The following is a 17,273-nucleotide window of genomic DNA, read 5'->3' as shown; positions in this document are numbered from 1 at the left end:
GAATGCCACGATGTTCAAGTTCCCTTCCAAGTCACACACCATCCTGACTTGGAACTGGGTCTGCTGAATCAAACTAGTGAAAGTCTCTCCTTGTTCTGGATAACTGTAATAGATAGAAACATATTGACTGTTTTAGTGATTAAATAAAACTTTTGTACTTTTGGTGCTGCTCATGGAGTACTGGCCCTGATTACCAGCCACCACTCCTGTTGGAGTCATAGCATCAGGCATAACTGATATAAATGTGATGAAATAAACTGGTCTCTGTAAGGATCACTGTAGTGGGGGATACCACAACTGAGGAACTTCGATAATATGAGAGACTAAAGAGATTGGGGCTATTTGTCTTGGAGGAGACAAGGTGAAGAGGAGATTTAATTGAGATGTTCAAAACAATGAAATCTTGACAGATTAAATCAGGTGGAAGTGTTTTGGGGGGTGTGGATTAATTGGATAGCTGTTTCAGCAAATCAGCACAGGCACGCTGGACAGAATGACCTCCTGTAATGCAGGATTCTGAGGGGGCAAAGTTGGGTTGGGGAAATGTAACAGTGATACCCATGCCTCAGCTGAATGTTGTTCCTCCCTCTGTGTGTACAGCATCAGGCAATTTCCTTCATGCTGGCAAACATGGCCATGAAGGTGGAATTGGCACGATTAGGTTACCAGAGAGCGGCCTGGGAAGTGGACCAGGGACGGAGGAACACGTACTACGCCTCCATCGCGAAAGCCTTTGCGGGAGACATCGCCAATCAGGTTGCAAGTGATGCTGTCCAGATCTTTGGGGGCAATGGTTTCAACAGTGAATATCCTGTCGAGAAACTGATGAGAGATGCTAAAATCTACCAGGCAAGTAGCACAATGTCTAATTTTTTTACATTGATTGAAATTTGTACTGGTCCTTCAAACAAGAAAGAGAGATGCATTTCTGCCGTGGTTTTCACAAACTCAGTGCAAACCAAACATTTTATAGATAAGAGAAATTTTTCTTGTGTACTTGCTGTAACATAGGGAACACAGCAATCCAGTTTAGTGCATCAAGCTATCCATAAGCAATAATGAGATGATGACAAGATAATGAGTTTTTTAATGCCCTCATTTGGTACGTGGATTGATAATTGGCCATTGAAAGGTGATCGATCCGAAACATTAACTGCTTCTCTATCATCAGAAGCTGCCAGAATTATTTTCAGCAGTTTTTGTCACAGTTTCAAATTTCCAGCATCCAGTATTTTACATTAATGTTGCTAATTGCCTGTTGTTTGCCCACCACGTTGTTGCGAAATTAAAGAATATAACAGTCTGTTGCCAAATCTCAGGGTAACCAAATGGTGCAGCACACGGGAGCTCACTTGGCCCATCATATCTGTCAGCTTCTTGAAAGAGCTATCCAATTTGTCCCATTTTCACCCACTGTTGCTCCATAGCCCTACAAGTTTTCAAGTTCTAACTTCCTGTTGCAAGATATGATTGAATTATTTTTTCTCACCAGCCTTTCAGATCTCAAAACCTCACTGTGTAAGCAATTATTTCCGTCCCCTCACCTCCAGCTCTGTGGCCATTTCCATCAGATTTGTATCCTCTGCTCACTGACTCTGTTGCTGTTGGGAGTAGTTTGTTCTTGTTTTCTGATCTGAAGTGCTCTGATTTTGAGCACCTGTCCCTTCATTGCTAGTTGAGGGAGAAACACCTGTCTTGATAAGAACACAAGCAATAGGAGCAGCAGTCAGCTAACTGAACCTCTAGCCTGCACTGCCCATCTCCTCCTGGCCATCGTGTCCGATCATCATGTCCCTTAATTGCCTTAGTATATCAATGCCATTCATGTTTGTCTTAAATATGTTCCGGTTGTAGTTGTCTGGGGATTACATGTTGCAAAGATTCAGAATAAAGTGTTTCTCCTCAGCTGTGTCCCAATTGACTCGCCCAGTCTGAGACTGCAGCTCAGTTTTCTCGATTTCATTAGATTACTTACAGTGTGGAAACAGGCCCTTCAGCCCAACAAGTCCACACCGACCTGCTAAAGCACAATCCACCCAGACCTATTCTCCTACATTTACCCCATCACCTAACACTACGGGCAATTTAGCATGGCCAATTCACCTAACCTGCACAGTTTTGGACTGTGGGAGGAAACTGGAGTACCTGGAGGAAACCCACACAGACATGGGGAGAATGTGCAAACTCCACACAGTCAGTTGTCTGAGGCGTGAATTGAACCCGGGTCTCTGGCGCTGTGAGGCAGCAGTGCTAACCACTGTGCCACTGTGCTGCCCAATCAAGAAGCATCTTGCCAGCATCTACCCTGTCAAGTCCCTTCGCCAATTCAATCAGATTACCTCCCATTCTTCATGATTTCAGGATTATAGATGTTGCCTGTCCAGTCTCTGCACTGACAATCCATACACCCCAAGAAGCAGTCCAATAAAACCTCAGCTCACTCCCCCTTAAGGCAAGATATCCTTTGTTGAGTAAGAAGACCCAAAGCCCAAACACTGTACTGCATTTGTTCAGTCACTAAAGCCCTTAAAAGTATTTATAATCCCAGAGTGATAAAGGCTCGCATACCGTTTGCCTTTCTAATTTCTAGTACTTTCATGTTAACTTTGAGTCTACATCTCAAGAACACCCAGTCCCCTCTGTATGCCAACATATACTAATCTCTGTGCTGAAAATAAAATTCTGTTTCTCCATTGTGTTTTTTTAACTGTGATATTTTCCCACACCATGTTCTGTTCTAGCTATGGTTCAGTTTGCTGCACCCTCATTGCTGAGCCATAAGGTTCTAAGTTGAAGGCCCATGAAAGAACTTGAGGGCAAAAAATCAAGCCTGTCGGTCTAGTACACTACTGAGGGAGTGCTCCATTGTCAAAGGTGCTGTCTTTCAGATCAGGTGTTAACTGAGAGCCAATCTGCTCCATCTGATTCCTCAGCACAACTTCAGAAAGCTGGCTCTTTATCCCAGCCTACCTGGCCAATATTTACCCCTCAATCAGCATCACGCATGTTATTTGATTATTGTAACTTGACTGTTTGTCAGAGCTTGCTGTATGTGTGTGTTGGTGATTGCAGCTCCAACATTTCAACAGTGTGCCATTGGCTGTGAAGCAGCACGGTGGGCAGCACGGTGGCACAGTGGTTAGCACTGCTGCCTCACAGCGCCAGGGACCTGGGTTCAATTCCCACCTCAGGCGACTGACTGTGTGGAGTTTGCACATTCTCCCCGTGTCTGCGTGGGTTTCCTCCGGGTGCTCCGGTTTCCTCCCACAGTCCAAAGATGTGCGGGTCAGGTGAATTGGCCATGCTAAATTCCCCGTAGTGTTAGGTAAGGGGTATGGGTGGGTTGCGCTTCGGCGGGTCGGTGTGGACTTGTTGGGCCGAAGGGCCTGTTTCCACACTGTAAGTCTAATCTAATCTAAAAAAGTGTTTTGAGATTTCAGAAAACATTACAATGCCACAGTAGTAACAAACTCCTGTTCACTGCCCACACTTGAATGCTGCCCATAGCACCTTGCAGACAGTGCCATCACCCTCACAGGCAGCCCACATCGCGTATCTATTGAATGAGGCTTCTGCACCATTGCACAGGGGTTTCATTAAGCTGGCTGACTCGCAGTCAGATCTTCATATCCCTAATTTCTAAGCAGGCTTGTGCTGCTACTAAACCTTCAGGCGAAAGGGTTCAGGTGACACACCCTTCGCTGTGATGTCTGCTTCTCAAGATTCCAGCTCAACAACACAAAGCTGAACTTACAAACTGAAGAATTTGGAGCAGGAGTAGGCCATTTGGCCCCTTCAGCCTACTCCATTCAGTAACACGATGGCTGATTGAATTGTGGCCTCAACAACACTTTGCTGCCTTTCCCAGGTACTCCTCGACTCCCTTGTTTTTCAAGAATCTATCCACCTCTGCCTCAAAACTCTTCAATGACTCCATTTCCTTTGGGGCAAGCAAGTTCCACAAACCAGTGACATTCTTTGAGAAATAAGTCACCTCTTCATGTCTGCCTAAAATAGATGACAGCAGACCTTTAAACTGATTCCTCTATTTCTAGTCTTTCCCACAAACTGGAGTTAGAGAATTGCAGGCTGATGTAGTGGCTCAGGATGATGATGCTGACCAGAAACTCTCAGCAAAACCTGCATTAGTATGCCTATCTAATCTTGCTTTATTTACTTTCTGAATTTACAAGTAGAGGCATTTAAGAAAATAATTACTCTGGTTTCCGCTGCCTTCCTAACTTACTGTGGAAGTTCCAACACAATATGGACCATAGTAATTCAGGGAGTGCTCCCTATCGCCACCTCAAGGGCAATAAATGGTCGTCGCCATCAATGTTAATATTCAATGACAGAATTTAAAACAACTCCACTAGTTTACATTCATCTGTTTCTATATTTTCTTCTATATTTAGCTTATTTGTGCATGTCAAATATTAATTTAATAACATTTCAAACCTCAAGTGTTAATCTTCTCCAGAACTGGATGCAGTATTCCAAGTGCGGTCTAAACAAAGTTTTATAGAGCTGCAACAAGTTCTCATGGCTCTTAAACTCAATCCCCCTGTGAATGAAAGCCAAAACACCATATGCTTTCTTAACAACCCTGTCCACTTTGGTGGTAATTTTAAGGGATCTATGTACCTGAACCCCAAGATCCTTCTGTTCCTCCACACTGCCAAGAATCCTGTCTTTAATCCTGTACTCAACTTTCAAGTTCGACCTTCCAAAATGCATCACTTTGTATTTATCCAGGTTGAACTCCATCTGCCACCTCTCAGCCCATCTCTGCATCCTGTCAATGTCACGCTGCAGCCTACAACAGTCCTCTATACTGTCAACAACACCTCCAACCTTTGTGTCATCTGCAAACTTGCTAGCCCATCCTTCAATCTCCTCATCCAAGTCATGAATAAAAATTACAAAGAGTAGAGGCCCAAGAACAGAGCCCTGTGGAACACCACTCACCACTGACTTCCAGGCAGAATACTTTCCTTCCACTACCACTCACTGTCTTCTGTCGACCAGCCAATTCTGTATCCAGGCAGCTAAATTTCCCTGTATCCCATTCCTCCTGACCTTCTGAATGAGCCTACCATGGGGAACCTTATCAAATGCCTCACTGAAGTCCATATACACCAAATCCACTGCTTGACTCTCATCAACTTTTCTCGTCACATTCTCAAAGAATTTGATAAGGTTTGTGAGGCATGACCTGCCCCTCACAAAGCCGTGCTGACTGCATTTAATCAAGCCATGCTCGTCCAGATGGTCATAAATCCTATCCCTCAGAATTCTTTCTATCACCTTGCAGATGACAGACGTGAGACTGACTGGTCTGTAATTGCTGGGAATTTCCCTATTTCTTTTATTGAAGAGAGGAATTACATTTGCCTCCCTCCAGTCCTCCGGTATGACTCCAGTGGAGAGCGAGGATGGAAAGATCTTCGCAAGCGGCGAAGCAATCTCATTTCTCGCTTCCCAAAGCATCCGAGGACAAATCTGGTCTGGCCTTGGCGACTTGTCAATCTTAATGTTTGTCAAAATTTTCAGCACATCAGCTTCCTTAATCTCTATCCGTTCCAGCATGCTTACCTGCTCCTCAATGGTTTCATTCACTACAAGGTCCTTTTCTTTAATAAAGACAGAAGCAAAAAACTCATTTAAGGCTTCCCCTACCTCCTCAGACTCTATACACAAGTTCCCTATGCTATCCCTGATCGGCCCTACACTTTCTTTGATCATTCTCTTATTCCCCACGTATGTGTAAATTCCTTTGGATTCTCCCTAATCCTTCCTGCCAAGCCTTTTTCGTGCCCCCTCCTGGCTCTCCTCAGACCATTTTTGAGCTCCTTCCTCGCCTGCCTGTAATCCTCTAGAGCTGAGCAAGACCCTTGCTTCCTCCACCTATGTAAGCTACCTTCTTTCTTTTGACGAGAAGCTCCTCCGCTCTCGTCATCCAAGGTTCCTTTATCTTACCCCTTCTTGCCTGTCTCAGAGGAACACATTTATACATCACTCGCAACAACTGTTCCTTAAACAGTCTCTACATACCTGCTGTGCCCTTTCCATGGAGCAATTGCTCCCAGTCCATGCTTCCCAACTCACATCTGATAGTATCATAGTTTCCTTTTCCCCAATTAAATATCCGCCAACAACTTCTCATGTCTCCTCCTGGATCTTCTGAGCTCTCTCCTTAGGTCTTTCCTGGCTACCTTGTAACCCTCAAGCACCCTAACTAAGCCTTCACATCTCATCTTAACATAAGCCTTCTTCTTCCTCTTGACCAGAGATTCCACTTCCTTCGTAAACCACGGCTCCTGCGGTCTACAGCTTCCTCCCTGCCTGACAGGTACATACTTATCTAGGACACACAGGAGCTTTTCCTTTGAATAAGCTCCACATTTCTAATGTGCCTATTCCCTGCAGTTTCCTTCCCCATCCTATGCTTCCTAAATCTTGCCTAATCACATCGTAATTGCCTTTCCCCCAGCTGTAACTCTTGCCCTGTGGTATACACCTATTCCTTTCCATCACTAATGTAAACATGACAGAATTGTGATCGCTACCACCAAAGTGCTCACCTACATCCAAGTCTAACACCTGGCCTGGCTCATTACCCAGTACCAAATCCAATGTGGCTTCGCCCCAAATAGGCCTGTCTACATACTGTGTCAGGAAGCCCTCTTGCGCACACTGGACAAAAACTGACCCATCTATAGTACTCATACTACAGTGTTCCCAGTCAATATTTGGAAAGTTGAAGTTCCCCATGACAACTACCCTGTCTGTCTCGCTCCTACCCAGAATCATCTTTGCTATCCTTTCCTCTACATCTCTGGAACTATTCAGAGGCCTGTAGAAAACTTCCAACAGGGTGACCTCTCCTTTCCTGTTTCTAACCTCAGCCCACACTACCTCAGGTGACGAGTCCCCAAACATCCTTTCTGCAACTGTAATACTTTCCTTGACCAACAATGCTACACCCTCCCCCTCTTTTTACCATCTTCTCTGTTCTTACTGAAACATCTAAATCCTGGAACCTGCAACACCCATTCCTGTCCCTGCTCTATCCATGTCTCCAAAATGGCCACAACATTGAAGTCCCAGGTACCAACCCATGCTGCAGGTTCACCCACCTTATTCCGGATGCTCCTGGCGTTGAAGTAGACACACTTCAAACCAACTTCTTGCTTGTCGGTGCCATCTTGTGTCCCTGAAACTTGATTTCGGACCTGCAAATATTTCTCCTCTCACAGTAAAATTATGCTGTTTAGTTTTGAGCTCCCTACCCTGGGGAAAATTGCTCTTCACTCTATCTACCCCCCTCATGATTTTATAAACTTCTCTAACATTACCCTTCAACCTCCGATGCTGCAGGGAAAAAGATCCCAGCCTATCCAGCCAGTTGTTATCACTCAAAGCCTCCAGTCCTGGTAACAGCTTTGTAAATCAATTCTGCACCCGTTCCAATTTAATAATATCCTTTAACTTATTAAGCAAGGCAACCAGAAATTTACAGAATACTCTAAAAGTGGCCTCACCAATGTCCTTTAAAGCCACAACATGACATAACCAATTTTTATGCACAATATTCTGACCAATGAAAGCAAGCACACCAAATGCTGCCTTCAATTGAACAACGTAGTCCAAATATAGACTTTAACATTCAGGAGAGGTCAGACAAATCGTTGGTTTAACATCTCATCCATTGCATCACCTGATGTCAGATTTGTCATTCAATTTTTAAAAATACTTAACTGCTTTTAAATGAGGAGAAAGCTGTTTCGAAAGGCAGTGCTGAGGCCTTACTGTAGTTTTACAGCGTTTAAACATAGCATCCTTGCTACTGCACTCCAACAACATGAATAACCCCAAGGAGCCCATTTACTTTTTAGACAGCCTTATCCTATTTACCATTCAAGTAATTTGAGTGCATGTATCGGACATCGAAGGCTGCAATGAATGATACTTTGAACTGGGACCCTGTCTGATCTCTCCCTGATGACCTAGCCAACAGAACATAGAGCACGACAGCGCAGTACAGGCCCTTCGGTCTTGATGTTGCGCCTCCCTGTGAAACAAATCTGAAGCCTATCTAACCTGTACTATTCCATTCTCATCTATAAGTATCCAATGTCAATTTAAATGCCCTTAACGTTGGCGAGTCTACTACTGTTGCAGGCAGTGCATTTCACGCCCCTACTACTTTCTGTACTATATCTATCACCCCTCAATTTAAAGCTATGTCTCCCAGTGCTAGCCATCACCATCTGAGGAAAAAGGCTCTCGCTGTCCACCCTATTTAACCCTCTGATTATCTTATGTCTCAATTAAATTGGGCGGCACGGTGGCACTGCTGCCTCACAGCTCCAGGGTCCCAGGTTTAATTCCAGCCTGGGGCAACTGTCTGTGTGGAGTTTGCACGTTCTCCCCGTGTCTGCGTGGGTTTCCTCCGGGTGCTCCGGTTTCCTCCCACAGTCCAAAGATGTGCGGGTCAGGTGAATTGGCCATGCTAAATTGCCTGTAGTGTTAGGGGCAGGGGAATGGGTCTGAGTGGGTTGTGCCTCGGCGGGTCGGTGTGGACTTGTTGGGCCGAAGGGCCTGTTTCCACACTGTAAGTAATCTAATCTAATCTAAATCACCTCTCAACCTTCTTCTCTCTAATGAAAACAGCCTCACATCCCTCAGCCTTTCCTCATAAGACCTTCTCTCCACACCAGGCAGCATCCTGGTAAATCTCCTCTGATACCTTTCCAAAGCTTCCACATCCTTCCTATAATGCAGTGACCAATACTTCTAGTGCGGCTGCATCAGAGTTTTGTACAGCTGCAAAATAACCTCATGGTTCTGAAAACCAATGCCTCTACCAATAAAAGCTAACACATCATATGCCTTCTTAACAACCCTATCAACCTGGGTGGTAACTTTCTAGGATCTGTGCACCTGGACACCGAGATCTCTCAGCTCATCTACACGACCAAGAATCTTGCCATTAGCCCAGTACTCTGCATTCCTGTTACTCCTTCCAATAGTTAACCCTCAAGCAGTGTCATTTTAAAGCCATTTTCTGCTCATTTATCTCAGTACACATTTATGGCTGCAGGTTTTCTGATATTAAAATAATCCCTGCACTTCAAACTTTTCCAGCCACATTTCTGAAGATTGTGCAATCTCCTTTCTCTTTAATGCCACAGTTTGAGCTGTGAGCAGGAGTCAGATGTTTTCTTACGCACTGTTTAACGCAAAGAGTCCTTTTGACATTTGCCTGACCTCTGTCAGGTTTTGTTTCTGACTTGAATGCTTCAGTGGCTGAACATTGAGTGCCTCTCTCTTGGTGAAGTCTCAGTTACTGGGGTTTAAATGAGCACGTATGACTCAGTGAGCATGAGCATTGCATTGTTACGTCAGAGTGAATCAGACAAGCTCATAGTGATGGAGCCTGCAATACATCACCGACATTGGGCTCTACCCTTGCTAGTTTCTGTTTTATTTCTATTTTTCATACAAGTCTTTTAAACTCTGCTGGCTTTGTTCATCTCTCATCCTGTCACTGACACTTAATTTGACAATGCATTGATTTTTTTAAAAAAAGATTCCTTCCCAACTTTAGTCTGCTCACCAACTTCTGTAATCTATGTCCCTCTCTCTGCTCCTCCAGTTGGAACCTCCTACTCATGCCTGATTTTAATGCATGAACCATTCGTGGCCATGGTTTCAGCGATATGATCCCTAAGCTCTGGGATCCACCCCCACCCCCCACCTCACCCTGCACCCAATCCCTGTTTGTGTCTCATTCTTGAAAGCTTTGCTTAAAACTCTCTAGTTTGATCAAGTTTTAGTCACCTGCCAAATACCACGTTGTGGAGCTTGGTGTGAGATTTTGAGTGGACTGTTTGGGGATCTTTATTATATTAAAGGTGCTGTGTAAATGCAAGTCATATATAATGGTTTATTGCTATTTATACATGAAGTCATAACGACAGCAGCTATTTCTTATGTGCCAAATTAAATTAGTTTTGATTGTTTCTGTTACATGTACAAACTAAATCATGCTGCAATTTCTGATTACATTTTTTAACGACAATAACTTTTCCAGATCTATGAAGGCACTGCTCAGATCCAGAGAATGATCATTGCACGGCAACACATTGAGAAATACGAGCAGTGAAGGGTCTGTCTGTGCACATCATCTAAATGCTTCACAATGCAATTCTGATTCCTAGACTTCCACCACCTGGACTCATGTTTCTTTCTATGCACTGGGGAGAAGGATTAGTATTTACTTTTCTTGAGAACAGAACCTCTTTTTGTATCTATAACATTTTCTGAAAGTATCGAAAAAATTTACAGTGATGGGGCACTCGAGAGATTTTGGAATTAAGTGAAATTTAGTGGTGGACTGTAATCGAACAAAACAAGATGAACAAGTAAAGAGCTAATAATAAAGAAGCACTTCAGCTAAATGAGTTGTTGAAGTTTAATTTGTTTGTTTTTTGTGTCTCAGTCTCCTGTACCTGATACCCTGCTCACTGAAAAGTTCTCACCAAAGGTTCCTGTTACCTTGCCAATGTTCTTCACATGGTAGACCTGACCTTACATACAGCACAGAAACAGACTGTTCAACTGAAATCATCTATGCTGGAGCTTATGTTCAACATGAGATCTACCTGATTTTCATCTCACTTGATCATCACATCCTTATAACCATTTCTCTTTCAAATGTTTATCCCAGCTTTCCTTCAATCATATTCATGCTATTCACCTCAATCCCTCCAGGAGAATGTGAATACTGCAGATGCTGGAGATCAGAGGCAAAAATGTGGCATTGGGAAAACACAGGAGGTCGGGCAGCATCCGAGGAGCAGGAGATCGACATTTCGAGCATAAGCCCTTCATCAGAAATGTGGGGAGGTGGGGGACCCACAAGAGCGCCAAGAGATACATGAGAGGGGGGTGGGGCTGGGGGAAGGTAGCTGGGAATGCATTAGGTAGATGTAGGTGGAGGGCTCTTGGTGATAGGTTGGAGAGGAGGCTGGAGCGGATAGGTGGGAAGGAAGATGGACAGGTACGACTATTCAAGATGGTGGTGCTGAGCTGGAGGGTTGGATCTGGGATGGGGGGGTGGGGATGAGGGGAGATGAGGAAACTGGGGAAATTGATGTTGATCCCATGTGGTTGGAGCGTCCCAAGGTGGAAGATGAGGTGCTCCTCCTCCAAGCATCAGGTGTTTAGGGATTGGCAGTGGAAGAGGCCCAAGACCTGCATGTCCTTGATGGAGTGGGAGGGGGAGTTGAATTGGTCGCCAGTGGGGTTGTTTGGTGTGTGTGTCCCAGAGATGTTCCTGAAATGTTCCACAAGTTGGCATCCTGTCTCCCCAACGTAGAGGAGACCAAACCGAAAGTAACGGATGTGACTTGTGTGAAAATGCAGGTAAATCTCTGCCAAATGTGGAAGGGTCCTATGGAACTTGGATGGAGGTGAGGGGAGACGTGTGGATGCAGGTTTTGAACATCTTGCGGTAGCAGGAGAAGATGCTGGGAGGGGAGGGTGGGTTGGTGAGGGGCATGGACCTAACAAGGGAGTCACAGAGGGAATGGTCTCTGAGGAACACAGATAGGGGTGTGGAGGGAAATATATCCCTGGTGGAGGGGTTTGTTTGTAGGTGGCGGAATTGCTGGAGGATGACGCAATGTATGCGGAAGTTGGTGGGGAGGAAGGTGAGGACCAGGGAACTTCTTTCCTTGTTGCAGTTGGAGGGGTGGGTTCAAGGGCAGAGGTGTGGGCAGTGGAGGAGATGTGCTGGAGGTCATCATTGAATAAATAGCAGTCCTTGAAGAAGGAGGCCATCTGGGATGTCTATGATGGAATTGGTCCTCCTGGGATCAGATGTGGCGGAGTTGGAGGAATTGAGAGTAAGGGATAGTATTTTTACAGGAGGCAAGGTGGGAGGTGATGTAATCCCAGTAGCTGTGGGAGTCTGTGGGTTTGTGGTAAATGTCTGTGCTGAGACGGTCACCAGAAATTGAGATGGAGAGGTCCAGGAAGGGGAGGAAGGTGTCCAAGATGGTCCAGGTGAACTTGAGGTCAAGGTGGAAGGTGTTTGTGAAGTTAATGAATTGTTCAACCTCCTCATGGGAGCACGAGGTGGTGCTGATACAGTCATAAGTGTAGTGGAGGAAGAGGTGGGGTTGTAGCTAGGAGGATGGACTATTCCACATACCCGACAAGAGACAGGCATAGCTGGGCCCCATGCAGATGCCCATGGCTATCCCTCTGGTCTGGAGAAAGTGGGATGATTCAAAAGGAGAAATTGTTATGGGTGAGGACCAATTCAGCCAATTGAATGAGTGTCTCAATGGAAGGGTACTGTTTGGGTTGGTGGAAGAAATGGAAGGCTTGAAGGCCTTTGTCATAGTGGGTGGATGTGTGTAGGGATTGGACGTTCATGGTGAAGATGAGGCATTGGGAACAGGAAACTGAAAGTCATATAGGAGATGGAGAGAGTGGATGGTGTCTCAAATGCATATGGGGAGATCCTGGAGCAAAGGGAGCTAGGCGGTGTCATGGTATGTGGCGATAGGTTCGGGGAGTCAGGAGTAGGCTGAGAGGATTGGTTGGCCGAGGCAGTCAGGTTTGTGAATTTTGGGGAAAAGGTAGAACCGAGTGGTGCGGGGTTCCTGGACTATGAGGTTGGAGGCTGTGGGTGGGAGATCTTCTGAGGTAATGAGGTTTTGAATGGTCTGGGAGATGATAGTTAGGAGATGGGAGGTGAGGTTGTGGTCAAGGGGGTAGTAGGAAGAGATTTTCCCATGTGGGTGCCTACCTGTCCATCTTCCTTCCCACCTATCTGCTTCATCCTCCACTCACCATCACCTCCCACCTTCATCTACCGATCACATTCCCAGCTACCTTCCCCCCCACCTAGCCCCACACCCTTCCCACTTATCTCTCAGCCCCTTGGGGACCCCCATGTTTCTGATGAAGAGCTTATGCTCGAAATGTCGATTCTCCTGCTCCTCAGATGCTGCCTGACCGGTTGTGCTTTTCCAGCACCACACTTTTTGATCTCAACCACTCTGTGTACTATCCATGTTCTAGCCATTCTGAATGTAGAAATTTAGTGGCTGCTAATTTTCATTGTCTTTAAATGTGGAAGCACCTGCTCAATGTCTACCCTGTCAGACCTTGATCTCCATCAAATCATCCCTCAGCTTTCTGTTTTCCAGATGAGTGAGCCCTAGTCTGTTTAATGTATTTTCCTGGTTCTGTTGCGATTAGAGGTTTTTTTTTGTCTTTGACCTTTTTTTAGTTCTCCCCGCTATTATTTATTAAAACGGAGAACAGCTCCCTGAACTGACTGGTGCCTTGTGAGAACTGATGAAGTGGAATTGGACTATACTGTGGAGTTTGAAGGTTGGAAGGTGATCTTGTTGACACATATAATGCTGTGAAGAAGTTTGACTCAGTGGATATGGAGAGGTTACATCCGCCTGGCTGGGGAGTCTACATAACGTAGAAGAGGCTCTTTGGCCCACTTGAGTCTATACCATCAAAGCTACAATAAATACAGAGTAGTCCCAATTTTCCACACAAGGTCATAACGTTCAAGCTTCGAATGTTATGACAGTTCACTTGCTCATGCAGGTACTTTTTGGGTACCTTTTAAAGGTTATGAGATTTCTCGCATTAACTACCCTCCCAGGCAGTGCATTCCAGACATTCACCACCTGGTGAAAACGGTTTCCTCACATAACCTCTCAACCTTCTGCCTTTCACCTTACAATCACACTCCCTTGTTATTGCCCCTTTGACTGGGGAACTGCTGCTTTCATTTTACCCTGTCCATAGCCCTTGTAATCTAACATGCCTTTGTTGATGGCAGGTCATGTTTGACAAATTTAATTCCGTTTTGGACAAGCTCATGGGGCAACATGTTGGCTCAGTGGTTAGCATGGCTGCCTCACAGCACCAGGGACCTAGGTTCGATTCCACCTTCGGGTGACTGTTGGTGTGGAATTTGCACATTCTCCCAGTGTCTGTATGGGTTTCCTCTGGGTACTATGGTTTCCTCCCACAAGTCCAAAACTGCGCAGGTCAGGTGAATTGGCCATGCTAAATTGCTCATTGTATTCAGGGATGTGCAGGTTAGGTAAATTGACCATGCTAAATTGCCCAGTGTCCAAGGATATGGAGGTTAGGTGGATTAGCCATGGGATATGTTAGGTTGCAGGGATAGGGTGTGGTGTGGGTCTGAGTGGGATGCTCATCGGAGGGTTGATGTGGACCTGAGGGGCCAAATGGCCTGTTTCACACAAGGGATTCTATGATTGTGATGAAGGCAGTGTTCTAGATGTTGTATTTTTGGACTTTCAGCAAGCATTTGATATGGTATTACATAGCAGGTTGGTTATCACATCAGAAATGTTGGGGATGATGGGTCTCTGGCTATATGGATTCAGGCAGCATGGTGGCTCAATGGTTAGCACTGCTGCCTCGCAGCGCCAAGGATCTGGGTTCAATTCAAGCCTTGGGTGACTGTCTGTGTGGAGTTTGCACATTCTCCCCATGTCTGTGTGGGTTTCCTCTGGCTGCTCCAGTTTCTTCCCACTGTCCAAAAATGTGCATGTTAGGTTAACTGGCCATGCTAAATTGCTCGTGGTGTTCAGGGATGTGCAGGTTAGGTGCATTAGTCTGGGTGTGTTACTCTTTGGAGGGTCAATGTGGTCTTATTGGGTTGAAGGGCCTGTTTCCACACTGTAGGGATTCTAAGAAAGTGAGGACTGCAGATACTGGAGATTGAAGTCAAAAAGTGTGACGCAGGAAAAGCACAGCAGGTTAGGCAGCATCCAAGGAGCAGGAGAGTTGACATTTCAGACATAAGTCCTTCATCAACCATTCCTGATGGATGACTTACGCCTGATACATTGACTCTCCTGCTCCTCGGATGCTGCCTAACCTGCTGTGCTTTTCCAGCGCCACACTTTTTGACCCCGCAGGCATTAGATGTTGGGTAAAAGATAGGAAACAGTGAGGGGCATTTCTCAGATTGGAAACGTTTTGAAAGTGGTGTTCTCCAGTGATCAGTGTTGGGATCCTTGCATTTTCTCATTTATGTAAAGGATTTGAAGATGGTTGTTGGGAGAAACATCTCTAAATTACAGATGATACTAAGCTAGGGAGAACAGTAGATTGTGAGGATGTTGCTGAGCAATTTCAGAGGGACATTGGCAAGTTGGTCAATGGGAAGACGCCTGGCAGATGAATTTTGATGCAGAGAAATGTGAGGTAATGTATTTCGGTAGAAGAAACACAGAGTCAATACAGGCCTCAATGGGACAAACTGAGGGGAGTATAGGGGCAGAGGGACCTCAGGGTTCATGTGCACGATTCTCGGAAGGTGACCAGAGAAGTTGAAACAGTTGTTAAGAAGGCTTGTAGGATTCTTGGGTTTATACATAGAAGCATAAGTATAAAAGCAAGGAAGAAAAGGTATCCTTTTCCTGATGGTGGGGGTTTCAAGGCAGGGGGCCATATTTTTAAAGTACAAAGAGAAATATTTAAGAGATATGGGTCAATTTTTATTTAGAGTGATTCCTGTGTGGAATGAACTTCTAGAGGAAGTGGTGGATGTGGGTACACTTATAATGTTTAAAAGACATTTGGATAAGTGCATGAATAAGAAATGTTTGGAGAGATGTGGGCCAAACACAGGCAGGTGGGACAAGTTTAGTTTGGGATTATGGTCAGCATGGACTGATTAGACTGAAGGATCTGTTTTCGTACTGTATGACTCTGACACGAAGTGATGCTTCACCTCTACAAATCATTGGTCAAACTATATTTGGAATATTGTGTTCAGTTCTGGGCACCTCATCTAAGAAGGATCTTAAAGGTTTGGAGAGAGAGTTTATGGTGATTTACTTGAATGGTACCGGGAGTGAGGGATTTCATACACAAGGAAATATTCAAGATATTGGATGAGAGTTGAGGGGGAGGGGAGGGGGTGGTGGTGAGTTATGAGCAAACTGACTGTAGCACCATGGTACAGGGAGCCATGCAAAAAGGGAGGAGGGAAGAGAAATGTAGTTGTAATTGAGGACAGTACAGTCAGGGGAATAGACACTGTCCTGTGTGGTCAGTTTGAGAGTCCCGAAAGCTGTCTTGCCTTCCTGATGCACAGGTTCAGGATTTCCCATCTGGGCTGCAGAGGAACTTGGAGTCAGAGGGGAAAGATCCAGTTGTCATGGTCCATGTCGGTACCAACAATATAGATTCTGCTGAGGGAATATGAGTAGTGAGAGGCTAATTTAAACAGCAGAACCAAAATGGTAATAATCACTGGATTACTAGAATAGAATTAGGTTTGTTATAGAGTCATAGAGATGTACAGCATGGAAACAGACCCTTCGGTCCAACCCGTCCATGCCGACCAGATATCCCAACCCAATCTAGTCCCACCTACCAGGACCTGGCCCATAACCCGCCAAACCCCTTCCTATTCATATACCCACCCAAATGCCTTTCAAATGTTGCAATTGTACCAACCTCCACCACATCCATACACGTATCACCCTCTGCATGGAATACGTTGCCCCTCAGGTCTCTTTTATATCTTTCCCCTCTCACCCTAAACCTATGCCCTCTAGTTCTGGACTCCCCGATCCCAGGGAAAAGACTTTGTCTATTTTTCCTATCCATGCCCCTCATAATTTTGTAAACCTCTATAATGTCACTCCTCAGCCTCCGACGCTCCAGGGAAAACAGCCCCAGCCTGTTCAGCCTCTCCCTGTAGCTCAAATCCTCCAACTCTAGCAACATCCTTGTAAATCTTTTCTGAACCCTTTCAAGTTTCACAACATCTTTCCGATAGGAAGGAGACAAGAATTGCATGCAATATTCCAACAGTGACGTAACCAATGTCCTGTACAGCCGCAACATGATCTCCCAACTCCTGTACTCAATACTCTGACCAATAAAGGAAAGCACACCAAACGCCGCCTTCACTATCCTATTTACCTGCAACTCCACTTTCAAGGAGCTATGAACCTGCACTCCAAGGTCTCTTTGTTCAGCAACATTCCCTAGAATCTTACCATTAAGTGTATAAGTCCTGCTAAGATTTGCGTTCCCAAAATGCAGCACCTCGCATTTATCTGAATTAAACTCCATCTGCCACATCTCAGCCCATTGGCCCATCTGGTCCAGATCCTATTGTAATCTGAGATAACCCTTTTCGCTCTCCACTGCACCTCCAATTTTGGTGTCATCTG

General features: G+C 45.2%; 1 protein-coding gene across 1 annotated transcript in view; it reads left to right on the top strand.

Annotated features, from left to right (window-relative positions):
• Nucleotides 1-10,466, top strand: part of acadm (acyl-CoA dehydrogenase medium chain) — a 56,095-nt gene extending 45,629 nt beyond the window's left edge. The window contains exons 11-12 of the mRNA XM_060830029.1: nucleotides 601-849; nucleotides 10,100-10,466. Coding sequence (XP_060686012.1) covers nucleotides 601-849; nucleotides 10,100-10,171 — 321 coding nt within the window. The 3' untranslated portion in view covers nucleotides 10,172-10,466. The remainder of the gene's footprint in view (nucleotides 1-600; nucleotides 850-10,099) is intronic.
• The last annotated feature ends 6,807 nt before the right edge of the window (nucleotides 10,467-17,273 follow it).

Source organism: Hemiscyllium ocellatum, chromosome 9 (assembly GCF_020745735.1).
Source record: "Hemiscyllium ocellatum isolate sHemOce1 chromosome 9, sHemOce1.pat.X.cur, whole genome shotgun sequence".
NCBI lineage: Eukaryota > Metazoa > Chordata > Chondrichthyes > Orectolobiformes > Hemiscylliidae > Hemiscyllium > Hemiscyllium ocellatum.
This window is presented reverse-complemented; position numbering and strand designations above follow the sequence as displayed.